Source organism: Manis javanica, chromosome 11 (genome assembly GCF_040802235.1).
Source record: "Manis javanica isolate MJ-LG chromosome 11, MJ_LKY, whole genome shotgun sequence".
NCBI classification, from domain to species: domain Eukaryota; kingdom Metazoa; phylum Chordata; class Mammalia; order Pholidota; family Manidae; genus Manis; species Manis javanica.
In genome coordinates this window covers 115,158,056-115,169,646 of record NC_133166.1, presented here as the reverse complement: position 1 = coordinate 115,169,646, position 11,591 = coordinate 115,158,056, and the positions used below count along the sequence as shown (strand labels likewise).

At 47.5% G+C, this 11,591-nt stretch overlaps 1 protein-coding gene across 8 annotated transcripts in view; it reads left to right on the top strand.

Moving 5' to 3' along the window:
- Positions 1–3,644: 3,644 nt before the first annotated feature.
- The window catches only part of RBM14 (RNA binding motif protein 14), a 60,903-nt gene continuing 52,956 nt past the window's right edge, over positions 3,645–11,591 (top strand). For 2 of the 8 annotated variants that reach the window (XM_036995528.2, XM_073217510.1), the window contains exon 1: positions 3,645–4,121. In XM_036995528.2, the coding sequence (XP_036851423.1) occupies positions 3,785–4,121 (337 nt within the window). In that variant the 5' untranslated portion in view covers positions 3,645–3,784. Of the gene's footprint in view, positions 4,122–4,236; positions 4,638–9,497; positions 10,951–11,591 lie in introns of those variants that run through there. The other 6 variants (XM_017667205.3, XM_017667208.3, XM_073217508.1 and 3 more) reach the window with 6 other exon arrangements.

The following is an 11,591-nucleotide window of genomic DNA, read 5'->3' as shown; positions in this document are numbered from 1 at the left end:
GGAGAGAGGGCAATGGGAAATCAGTGTTTAATGGGTGCAGAGTTTTAGATAGGGAAGATGAAAGTGTTCTGGACACATAGTGTGGTGTTGGTTGTACAGCAATGTGAGTGTACTTTATGCCACAGAACTCTATCCTTAAAAATGCTTAGAATGGTAAATATTATGTTCTGTGATTTTCCCAGAGGCACAAAGACTTATTTAAAAAGAAAACCAAACCCAGAAATCCTGATAGTAAGGCCAATGGTCTTATAAGTGAAGGAGGTGATGCTTACAGCTGTGAAGAAACATGCTCCAGTTCACACAACTGGCAAGCCACGATTTGAACATGGATCTAATAATCTAACTCCTTGCCTGGGGTGATGGAAAGAGCACTAAAGTAGCCCAGTTCTACCACCACCTTGATGGTGGGCAACTCCTTTCTCTTCTCCAGCTCTGAGTGGATCTCTCATCTATAAAGTGATCGGCCTAACTTGGCCTGGTTCATCTTAAAGAATTCTTTGCAGCTTTGACATTATTTGTTGATGGATATTTCTGAGCTTGATCTTCCTGCTCACCCTCATTTCCCACACTTGGCTTTGAAGAATATGGGACTGTTTTTAAAAATCAGATTCATCCCTGATGTTGAAGTTCTGCTTTTCCAAAGTCTGTCTCTTCGGGATGTAAAGGCCACTTCAAGAGGAAGGCTAAAAGTACACTAGCCAACATGGCAGCCATTGACCACATGTGGCTGCTGAACACTTGAAATGGGCTAGTCCAAACTGAGGTGTGCTGTAAGTCTGCAATGCATAATGAAATTTCAAAGACTTAGTATAAGGAAAAGTACATAAAACATCTTAATAATTTTTATGTTGATTATATGATGAAATGATAGTTTTTTAGATATTTTGGGTTGGATAGAACATATTGTTAAAGTTAATTTTACTTGTTTCTTTTTGTTTTTCAAAGTAGATACCAGAAAAAAGTACATACAGGTTTCACATTATATTGCTGTTGCCCAGGGTTCTGATTCAAACCCTACCAGCATTACTGGAACAAACATGGAACTCTCCCCATTATACCTTTAAAATGACTATACTTGCCGGGTGACTAGGGACTTGCTGATGACACCTGCTCTGGGAATTCTGCCAGCAGTTTGGATTTGTGAAGTTATCAGAGTGGAATCAAAGTGGTGCCCGTTTTCCACCTTAAAATGTACTTTCTTTTTAATTATGAGAGAATTAGATGCTCATTGTTAAAAGTCTATTGCTATAGAAAAGTATAAAAAAAATTAACCCCCATTTCATCTCCTTGAGGTAACCAGTGTTATTTCTCTATGCTGAAAAAAATATATGCACTTATATGGAGCGTTTCTCCCCCTATAGCTTAGAAAAATGTAACATTATACAATTACATTATATTTTCCCTTTTGAATTATGATCATCCTTCCATATCAATAAATTCTGAACTATCTTTAAGAGCAACATAATATCCCATCATAAGGCAAAACCTAATTCCTTTATTTCTGGACATTCAGGTTGCTTCCACTGATTGCTGCTACAAACGCCACAATAAATACATTTCTACCAATATCTTTATTGATGAGTTTTCCGTGTGCTAGATTTCCAAAGTATGTTCATTATATTAAAAGCTCACCTCATTTAAAGTTTTGATACTGTCAGAATAGTAAGGATGTAGAGTCCACACTATCATCAGCAATATCTGCGTGCACTCCTCACAGCCTGACCAGCAACAGATATAAATATTTCAATTTTTTGCAAACCAAAGGGGTGAAAATGTTCTCATTGTGTCAGGAAATTGCATTTCCCTGACTACCAATGAAGTTTCTTGTTCACTGTCCATTTGCACTTCTTTTCCTATAAAATTGCCAGTTCCCATACTTGGCACAATTATCTCATTTTTTTTTGGTATTAATTTGTAAGAGTTCTTTATAAAAAGCAGTCTATTAACTCTTTAGACTCCCAGACTTTTATCATCAGCGCAGACCTCTGCCCTGAACTCCAGACATATATCTATTGGTGTCTCCATATGTGTGTGCGTGTGTGTATCACTGGTGTCCCACTTGGGTGACTTAGAGGCATCTCAAACTTATGTCCAAAACTGGATTTCTGGTCCTTCACAGAAAATCTGTTTCTACTGCAATGTTTCCCATCTCTGTAAATGGCAATTTCATGCTTCTAGTTGCTTGGTGTCTTCTTTCCCTCACAACTCACAACCAATCACATATGGTGTATAGTTCTACTGTCAAACTACATCCAAATCTGACCACTTCCCCAGAATTCTACTGTGGTCACCTTGATTCTTATCATCAGCTCTCTCCTTAATTTTTGCTGTAGAGGTAATTGTTCCGAAGCAACAACTGTTTTTCTGTTTTTGCCCATTTCAATAGCAGCCAGAATGATACTTATAAAACTATGAAAGATAAGTCCTATCAGACGAGCCCCACTGTCCCCTGCTCTCCACAGACTTCCAGCGTAAGAATGAAAGCTAGAGTAATTTCAATAGCCAATAAGATGCTACACCTCCCTCCCAACCCTATGCTTTTATTATTCACTCTGTTCCTGCCTCCAGCCTTATAGGCTCTTTGCTGTTCTTTGAACAGGCAGACATGCTCCTGCTCCTGGGCTTTTTGATTAGTACTTCCTGGCTAGAATGATTCCCCAAGAAGGTGGCTTGCTTGCTCCCGCTCTTACTTCAAGTCTTTATCACCATCTAACAGGCTATATGTTTTATTTAATTACCTGTGGCCACCACAGTATCAGCTCCAAGAAGGTGGGGATTTTTAACACTGTTCACTTTCATATCATTGCTGATGCCCACATGGTAGGTGCTCAATAAAATTCGTAGAATGAACATGTAGGCAAATAGTTCTGAGTTTGTCACGTGTTTATTTTCGGTGTCTTCTGCCAAACAAGATCTTATTTACATACATCTGTTGGGTTTTGAAAAAATTTTCCCCCTTTATAAAGTTTTTTTTTACAGGCTCAACTTTCGCCCCTCAACCTCAAGGATCATTCTTTTGACCTAATTTTCTCTTTAAAATTTTTTATTGTGGAATATTTTAAACATACAGAAGAGATACATCTTATTATTCCTCAATTGAGAATTCCATTAAAGGCAGAGACCCTCTCTGACTTTTCCCTGCCTCCAGCGTCTGCAAGGACCTCAGCAATCTCGGGCAACGAATTACTGGCATGAGGGTTTCTCCAGGCAGACGCCTCAGGTCCCCTCAGACCGCCCAGCACCGTCCCGGAGGTGGCAGTCCCGGGAGGCGAGTGTTTGCTCACTGAAGGCGTTTGTCCTAGTTCCTCCTGCCAGGCGCGGCCTTCCTGTGGATGCCAGAATAGGAGGAGCTCGGACTTCCGAATGAACAAAGTTTTTCCTTGGGGCCCATGGGTCCCGGCCCCACCCGAGCCATAGGCCGCCTCACCGACTAGGCCTCTCCGCCGCCAGCCCTCCCCGCGCCTACCCTCTTCTCCAATCCTTCTCCCCCTCCCCCCGGCAGTGGCGGTTGGTCGCGCGCCGTCGTTCCTTTCCCACCCCCTTCGCTAACGAGCGGGCTCCAGGCCCTCTAGGATTGGCTGCGCCTGAGTGCATCTTCTCTAAGCTTTTCTGATTGGCTGCAGGACGCGCGGGATGAGGGCCCCGATTGGCTAGGTCAGAGCGCCTGCGCGGCGGGGTTCTCAGTCGCCAGCCATTCCTGGGGAGAACTGCTGGCCGGTCGGACGTGTTGCCTGTCGTTGGACGAGCGGTCCCGGCTCTCCGGGAAGGCGGCTGCGGCGGCAAAATGAAGATATTCGTAGGAAACGTCGATGGGGCGGATACGACGCCGGAGGAGCTGGCAGCCCTCTTCGCGCCCTACGGCACGGTCATGAGCTGCGCCGTCATGAAACAGTTCGCCTTCGTGCACATGCGCGAGAATGCGGGCGCGCTGCGCGCCATCGAGGCTCTGCACGGCCACGAGCTTCGACCGGGGCGCGCGCTCGTAGTAGAGATGTCGCGCCCACGGCCTCTTAACACTTGGAAGATTTTCGTGGGCAACGTGTCGGCTGCGTGCACGAGCCAGGAATTGCGCAGCCTCTTCGAGCGTCGCGGACGCGTCATCGAATGTGACGTGGTGAAAGGTAACGCGGAGGCGCGCGCGGGGGGCGCGGGGACGGGGGCGCGCGCGCGCGCTGGGCACTCTGCTTGTTAGCTACGCCCCTTTCCCGGGGGTCTGTCACTGCGCGGTGGGGGGTGGGGGTAAGCCCGCGGGAGCAAGGCCGAAGGTGTTGGGGGCGCGTTGGGTAGAGCCACCCTCCTCCCCTGCGGTTTAGGCAGCATTACCAAATGGGAGGAAGCGGCTCTGGGTGGGTGCGGTGACCTATGTGAACCGAGCTACGGGGCCGGGACGCGCCTGAAAGACTTGGGAGTATACCGGGAAAGGCCGGGGGCGCGCCTTCCTCTGATCTCCTGGGCCTGGCACCGAGCGGAAATTGGGAAGTGACGGGCACAAGCCGGATCGTGGAGCGGGGAAGATTTCGCCACTTCCCCACTTACTCTCCAGACGTCGGTCAGAGCAAGGGAAGAGGGAAAAGGTGGGGGCTGATGCCCCAAGGCCACCCTCATGTTCCCTCCCGATGAATGCTCCCGAGCGGAAGGTAACGGGGCCCTTGGACGTTTCTCGGGCTGGGATATTTTAGTATTGTGTGGTATGGGTCCACTCACGGGTACAGTTACTCGTGGGTGCAGAAGGGACCCCTTCCGAACCATTTTGGCCTTTCAGTGTATTTAGGTGGGTTAGGCGTGGCACTCTGCGCTTTTCAACTCTCAAACTTGGATCATTTTCTTTAGGCTCTATTTTACCTTTATAAACTGGAACCCCGACGACCTTTCGCATTTGGAAGGACCTTGTTTTCTGAAGGTCGCCTTCTCCGTAGCTTTCACTTGCCAAGCCCGTGGCCCAGGGCAGTGTCATTTCATAAGCTTGATGATTTTGCAAAGGAGCATACTCTGCGGCTGAGGGGGATGTGGGGAGGGGCGTGTGAGAGGTCTTCGCTAAACATTGGCTAAACAGATTTACTTAGTAGCTTGTCTTTGCTTGAGTAGTCTGATCCTCAGGGCAGATCCCTAGTTTGCCTTTTCTTGGAGAAATACATAATACCACCGTAATTTAGGCCCGACTTCTTTATTGGGATCCCATTGAGATTTTTTCATAATCTGTGTTGTCTTCAAAATTGTTTTTCTTTTATGTTGGCAAGATTTGGTGGGATAGTACTTGTGTATGTGGTTATTCTCTGTTCCACTTGGGTTAACTTTGCCCTGCCATTTTCAAGAATGCAACCTTGGGAGTATCTGATGCCCTGGTCCTGGTGTTGGATTCATACCTGCTCGTATCCTATGTGAGAAGTTTTGAGGATGGGAAATAAATGTGGGTTCAGGTGTTGATTTGTTTCCACCAAGATACTTGCTGTTCTGGAAAGGCACATATTTTGGGCCATTCTTTGTCCTTTCTGCAGCTGGGGGAAGTGTAAAGGGTTGTATTCTCCACTGCAAGGAGCAATTCCTTGTTCTGCATTGATACTACCTACATCCTATTTTCCTCAACTCAGGTTATGCAAGTCCCCAACTGTTCGAACTTTCCTGCTGGGTGCTCTGAGGCAGGCTGTGTGGTGCATGGATTTTTGCTTTTGTTTAGACTAAAAGTGGAAAGGGCCTCGGATAATGCACCTGGCCAGGAAATGGATGGGGGTACATGACTCAGAGTTCTGTGTTTAATTGACTTAACCATGTTTCTTTTGTAGCTCTTAGGCTGGCTAGTAGATTGAAAATCTAGAAGCTAGCATCTGAGGTTCAGTCTCTGAAACTCCTTGGTCAAGAAGCTTACTTTGAGGGGGTTGAGAAAGCTGAAAATTTGCCTGAAGTTGCTCAGGACCAACACCAAGGGACAGTGGGAGGCGGGGTGAAGTGTATAACTACATGTGGTTTTTAGAATGCCTGGCTGGCTCTTCTTGAGGACAAAATTTTGTGCATTTTTTCCTTTTTGTATACAACTGATTAGCAGAAATACACTGACTTCCCTAGAGAGTGATGGTCAGCTGTTATTTGTAGTTATGCTGTTACGTAAAAGAGCTTCTGATATACTTTGATGTAAGGGATTGTGGGAAAGATTTGAGCATCAGGTCCTTCACTAATGCCTTTCTATCTCGGGTTGAAGGAAAGTGAGGTTCTTAAAGTTGGGAATGTAGTAGAAGAGACTGGCTCTGGTTCTATGAATAACTTACTCATTTCTTGGGCTGGGAATGGGCATTGGATTGAGGCTGAGGCTCCAGCCTCCTGTTGACTGTCAGGTTTTTGAAAAGTACAGAAGCTTGGCACTGCACAGGACAACCAGTTCTGTTTTATTTCTTGGGGAGATAAAATAGTTTGCCATTGCATTCTGTTCTGTTCTGTTTTTTTTTTTTTTAACATAGTTGCTTGGTTACCCCAGGCTTAGATATGATTTGATTTGTAGAGCAAAAGTCTCTATAGCAACAGTGGATTGTAACCACTGTCCACAGCTACATTCTATTGGGTGTTCAAAGAAGTACGAGAGTTGCTGACAGCCTTAGGAACCATTTAGACTTAAGGGGAGGTCTGAAAGGCAAAAGAGGAAAAAAAATTTACTTTGTTGTGGGTGGCCATTCTTTCCTCCTACTATACACAGCTCTGTAGTTTCAAGTTAGAGGTTTTTTACTTTTCTCTGGATAGGAAAACCCATTTTCTGGGTTCTCTTAACTTTGGTACTGAAGGAATTGGGAGGCTACCAGACCATTCAGAGAGTTCTATAAAACATTGCTTGCTGGTCCCTTTAACTACTGTGGATTTCCTTCAGAGGTCACTGTTTCTTGAACTCTCTCTCCAGGGCAGGTGGGTTCCTGAAGATTTCTAGATCTCTGGTTTTTCTTTATTGCTCTGAGAGTTATGTTCCTGGGCATCTTTTACAGGGCTATAGGTCTGGGTTTGGCTGTTCACTGTGATGTGGTTAGTTAGCCCTGAATCGATTGGGTCAGCTTCCCTCCTATGTAATTCACACTTGCCTCCAATACCAGGTTTAGGAACTGCATGATATAAATAGGTCATAATTGTATCTGATGGCTGCTGCTGCTTTTTTAAAAATCAGTTATGTAGCTCATCTGGGCCATTATTTGAATTGTACACGTGAAATCTCAATTTTAAAATTTCACACCTTTGTCTCAATAAAACCCGGCTAAATATTAGGATGAAGACAATGGGACGTCCTGTTGCTCTTATAAACCCATTGAAGGTTTTTTATTTTCCCTAACTAGGTGTTTTTCCCTAGCTTGCTTTAGTCAGGTTAGCCAGGAATATAATGTGAACTATTTCCCCCCTTCCTCTTAATCTTCCTACAAGCTTGCTCTCTGTTTGCCATTTCATTGAATTTCCATGGGGTTTTGCCATTCCCAGGGGGATCAGCTCAGCCTCTGGTTTTAAAGAGATCTCCCCCTCCCAGCAATTTACCACTCCACTCAAAGGGGAGGTGAGAGATCACAGGACAGTTACAGTGCCCTGTGGCCAGGCCAAACAAACACTTTTGCTTTTCATAATTGGTAGATAAGTAATCAGGTTCTGGCCATGGGGTGTGAGGACTGAGAGTTGTAACAGTTCATTTTGTTACTTTGTCATCTCTGGCAGGCTCCAAATTTGCATGTACAAATAGTGTTGTATCTCTTGTGTTTTATTAGAGATGAAAGATAATATTCTGTAGGGAAATAAGCCTGTGGTTATTCCTAGGATTGAGCAGTAATAATTCCTTACCATTATATAGTTATTTTTACTTTATAAGGTACTTTTATTTTCTCATTTGAAGTCAGTGATAGCTGGATCTATAGTTCAGGTTTTTTAGCTCTTACCCAGCATTCTTTGTGCTCTATCTTATTTCTGACTTCTGCCTGGTGATTATATTTCATTCTCATTTATATGAGAGTTGGGTTGGTGGCATTGCCTCACATCCAGGAAAATGACTTGCTCTATAAGAGCAGCTAGAGAGGGCATCTCAGTGTGAAAGTTTCCAGAAATTAAAACACTTGTTTAGAGGCTATTTAAAAGGATTTATCTTAAAGAAGGGAACCTTAGTAATTTCATCCAGATAGTTCATTTCCTAAACTGAGAAGTGAAATGGGGTCCTTGTACTTAGACTGTATCTTAAAGAAGCCACAGGTCCAGATGGGGTTAAATGCATGGCCTTATTTCCCACAATCCTGAGCTTACTGTTTTTCAGATCTTGCTTACACCATTGTGGTTTACATGTAAGTTTGGGCATGAACAAGAATTTCTTCTTCCCACCCCTCCCCCTCCTAAAATTGTCTCATTCTGTGTGGTAAATGAGTAGGACTTAGAGGTCAACATTCTATTTAGAGCCTATCCCACCACTGCTCATTTAGGTCCTGAGTGAGGACCTCGGGTAAACTACTTAGCAGAGCTTTCTAGCTGCAGTAATTGCAACTTCTCACCTTGAAGCTGAGAAACCAAATCTGTCCTGAGAAATGGCCTGTTCTGTGAAAGAAGTGCAAGCCGGTAAGGCATACCTCTTTTGAAAGAGAACCAGTGGAGGATGTAATGTAGCCTGGGGGAGGGGAGGCTTGGGCCTGAACTCAAGTCAGGAGGCTCAGTTTCCATTCCAGCATCTCCCTTTCTAAGCTTAAATTTCTAGTCATATGGCAGTCTTGCCTTCTACGTTGAATTCTCAGGGATAGACTGGTGTAGTGATGAGGTGTGGAAGAGCTGGTATTCTGTTCCTGGCTCTAACACATCTTGATTTGGGGCAAGCTGTATAAATTCTCTGAGTATGTTTGCCTCTTGTAAAATGAGAATAATGATCCTCTGTTCTGCCTGTCTCAAAGGATTGTTGTGAGGCTCCAAAGAGATGCAGTGCGTGGAAGTGCTTTGGAAAATTGGAAAAAAGTGGTATGATGAGAAAGGGAAGGTCATATTGGAGGAATTTTGTGAACTTTGCCTTGCAGGCTAGTCCTTTTGCCTTAATTGGAGCCTGGGCTGAGACATGGGTCATGCCAAGACATGTCATTTCCAGTGTTTTTAGAGTTAAGCCTCAAAGGTGAGCAGTAGTGTTTGGTGACCTTGGGTTAGAGAACACTGAATAATTGATCCAGGAACCCTTTCTGCATTTTGTCTGCTGGTTTATGCTTACAGGAGCTGTGAAGATTTCTGTTCTGTGTTGCAGTTCATCTTAGCTCTTCCTTCTCTCACCAGGAAGTTGTGTGAGGTGACAGGGGGAAAGGGAAGAATAGGGAGAAGGCCATAGGCAAAGGTGACTGCTTGGGATAGTCAGAAGCTTTGCTAATATGGGAGCCACATTTTATGACATACTCCTGGAGAAGGAGGGTTTGGAGGCCTGGAGGAAGTTGACAACAGCTGGGTGCTGTTGTGTGTCCAATTTGGGACCCATTGGGTAGCATGCCCTGCCCCCCTAATTGCTAACCCTCTGTCTGCTGCTTTATCAGACTACGCGTTTGTTCACATGGAGAAGGAAGCAGATGCCAAAGCCGCCATCGCGCAGCTCAACGGCAAAGAAGTGAAGGGCAAGCGCATCAACGTGGAACTCTCAACCAAGGGTCAGAAGAAGGGGCCTGGCCTGGCTATCCAGTCTGGGGACAAGACCAAGAAACCAGGGGCTGGGGATACGGCATTCCCTGGAACTGGTGGCTTCTCTGCCACCTTCGACTACCAGCAGGCTTTTGGCAACAGCACTGGTGGCTTTGATGGGCAAGCCCGTCAGCCCACACCACCTTTCTTTGGTCGCGACCGCAGCCCCCTGCGCCGTTCACCTCCCCGAGCCTCTTACGTGGCTCCTCTGACGGCCCAGCCAGCCACCTACCGGGCCCAGCCCTCAGTGTCTTTGGGAGCTGCCTACAGGGCACAGCCTTCTGCCTCTTTGGGTGTTGGCTATCGGACTCAGCCCATGACAGCCCAGGCGGCCTCTTACCGCGCTCAGCCCTCTGTCTCCCTTGGGGCCCCATACAGGGGCCAGCTAGCTAGCCCTAGCTCCCAGTCTGCTGCAGCTTCCTCGCTTGGCCCATATGGTGGAGCCCAGCCTTCGGCCTCTGCCCTCTCCTATGGAGGTCAGCCAGCTGCGGCTTCCTCGCTCAACTCCTATGGGGCTCAAGGCTCCTCCCTTGCCTCCTACGGTAACCAGCCATCTTCTTATGGCGCACAGGCTGCCTCTTATGGAGTTCGTGCGGCTGCCTCCTACAACACCCAGGGAGCAGCTTCCTCCCTAGGCTCCTATGGGGCCCAGGCAGCCTCCTATGGGGCCCAGTCTGCGGCCTCCTCACTAGCATATGGGGCCCAGGCAGCTTCTTACAATGCCCAGCCCTCGGCTTCGTACAATCCCCAGTCTGCCCCATATGCCGCACAGCAGGCTGCTTCCTACTCTTCCCAGCCTGCTACCTACGTGGCACAGCCAGCTACAGCTGCTGCCTATGCCAACCAGCCAGCTGCCTATGCTGCACAAGCTGCTACCCCAATGGCTGGCTCCTATGGTGCCCAGCCGGTTGTTCAGACCCAACTGAACAGTTATGGGGCTCAAGCATCAATGGGCCTGTCAGGCTCCTATGGGGCTCAGTCAGCTGCTGCAGCCACTGGCTCCTATGGTGCTGCAGCTGCCTATGGGGCCCAGCCTTCTGCCACCCTGGCAGCTCCTTACCGCACTCAGTCAGCCTCATTGGCTGCTTCCTATGCTGCCCAGCAGCATCCCCAGGCTGCTGCCTCCTATCGTGGCCAGCCGGGCAATGCCTACGATGGGGCAGGTCAGCCGTCTGCAGCCTACCTGTCCATGTCCCAGGGGGCCGTTGCCAACGCCAACAGCACCCCGCCGCCCTATGAGCGTACCCGCCTCTCCCCACCCCGGGCCAGCTACGACGATCCCTACAAAAAGGCTGTCGCCATGTCGAAAAGGTACTGTATGCCCCCCCCGCCTCTGCCCCCAGCTGGGGCTTAGGGCAAGGGGCTGAGGTTGGCATGGGAGGGAAACTGGAGCAATTGGCCCCTCCCTTGGTCTTCTCTACTCCTGTGGGATGTCCAGAGGCCGAGGGGGGTGATATCTGAGCTTCTCAGGCCACCAGGGTTCAGGTGGAGCATAGTGCTCAGCCTGGGGTGGTACCAACTAGTCAGTCTGGGAAAAGTGTCACCTGTCTAGGCAAGCCCAACTGCCATTGGAGCCACTGCCTGCAAGATTGTCTCCCCATAGCCTTTCCCACCGTCTCAAGTATCCTTAAGCTTGTTATGTGGTTGTCCTGGCTTTGGTGGGGGTGGGTTTGAAAGAGTAGTCCCTTTGGCACTCACTGACTGAAGGCAAGGTGTATGAGGTGCGTCCACTCTGGAGGAAGTTGGGGACCTTGCTTTCATCCGCCGTTCTGTCGATAAAAACCAAGGTCTTTCTGTGCAGGGCCCAGGGATGGGGATTGTTTGTGGTTTGGGAATGTAGATCAAAATCCACCTTGTCCACATCAGAAGGGAGGGCTTCAGTGGTGCGCTTGGTTTCCCACTGAGTTCAACCAGGCTTGATTTCTTGCCCTGGATAGGGTGATGAGCCTTCT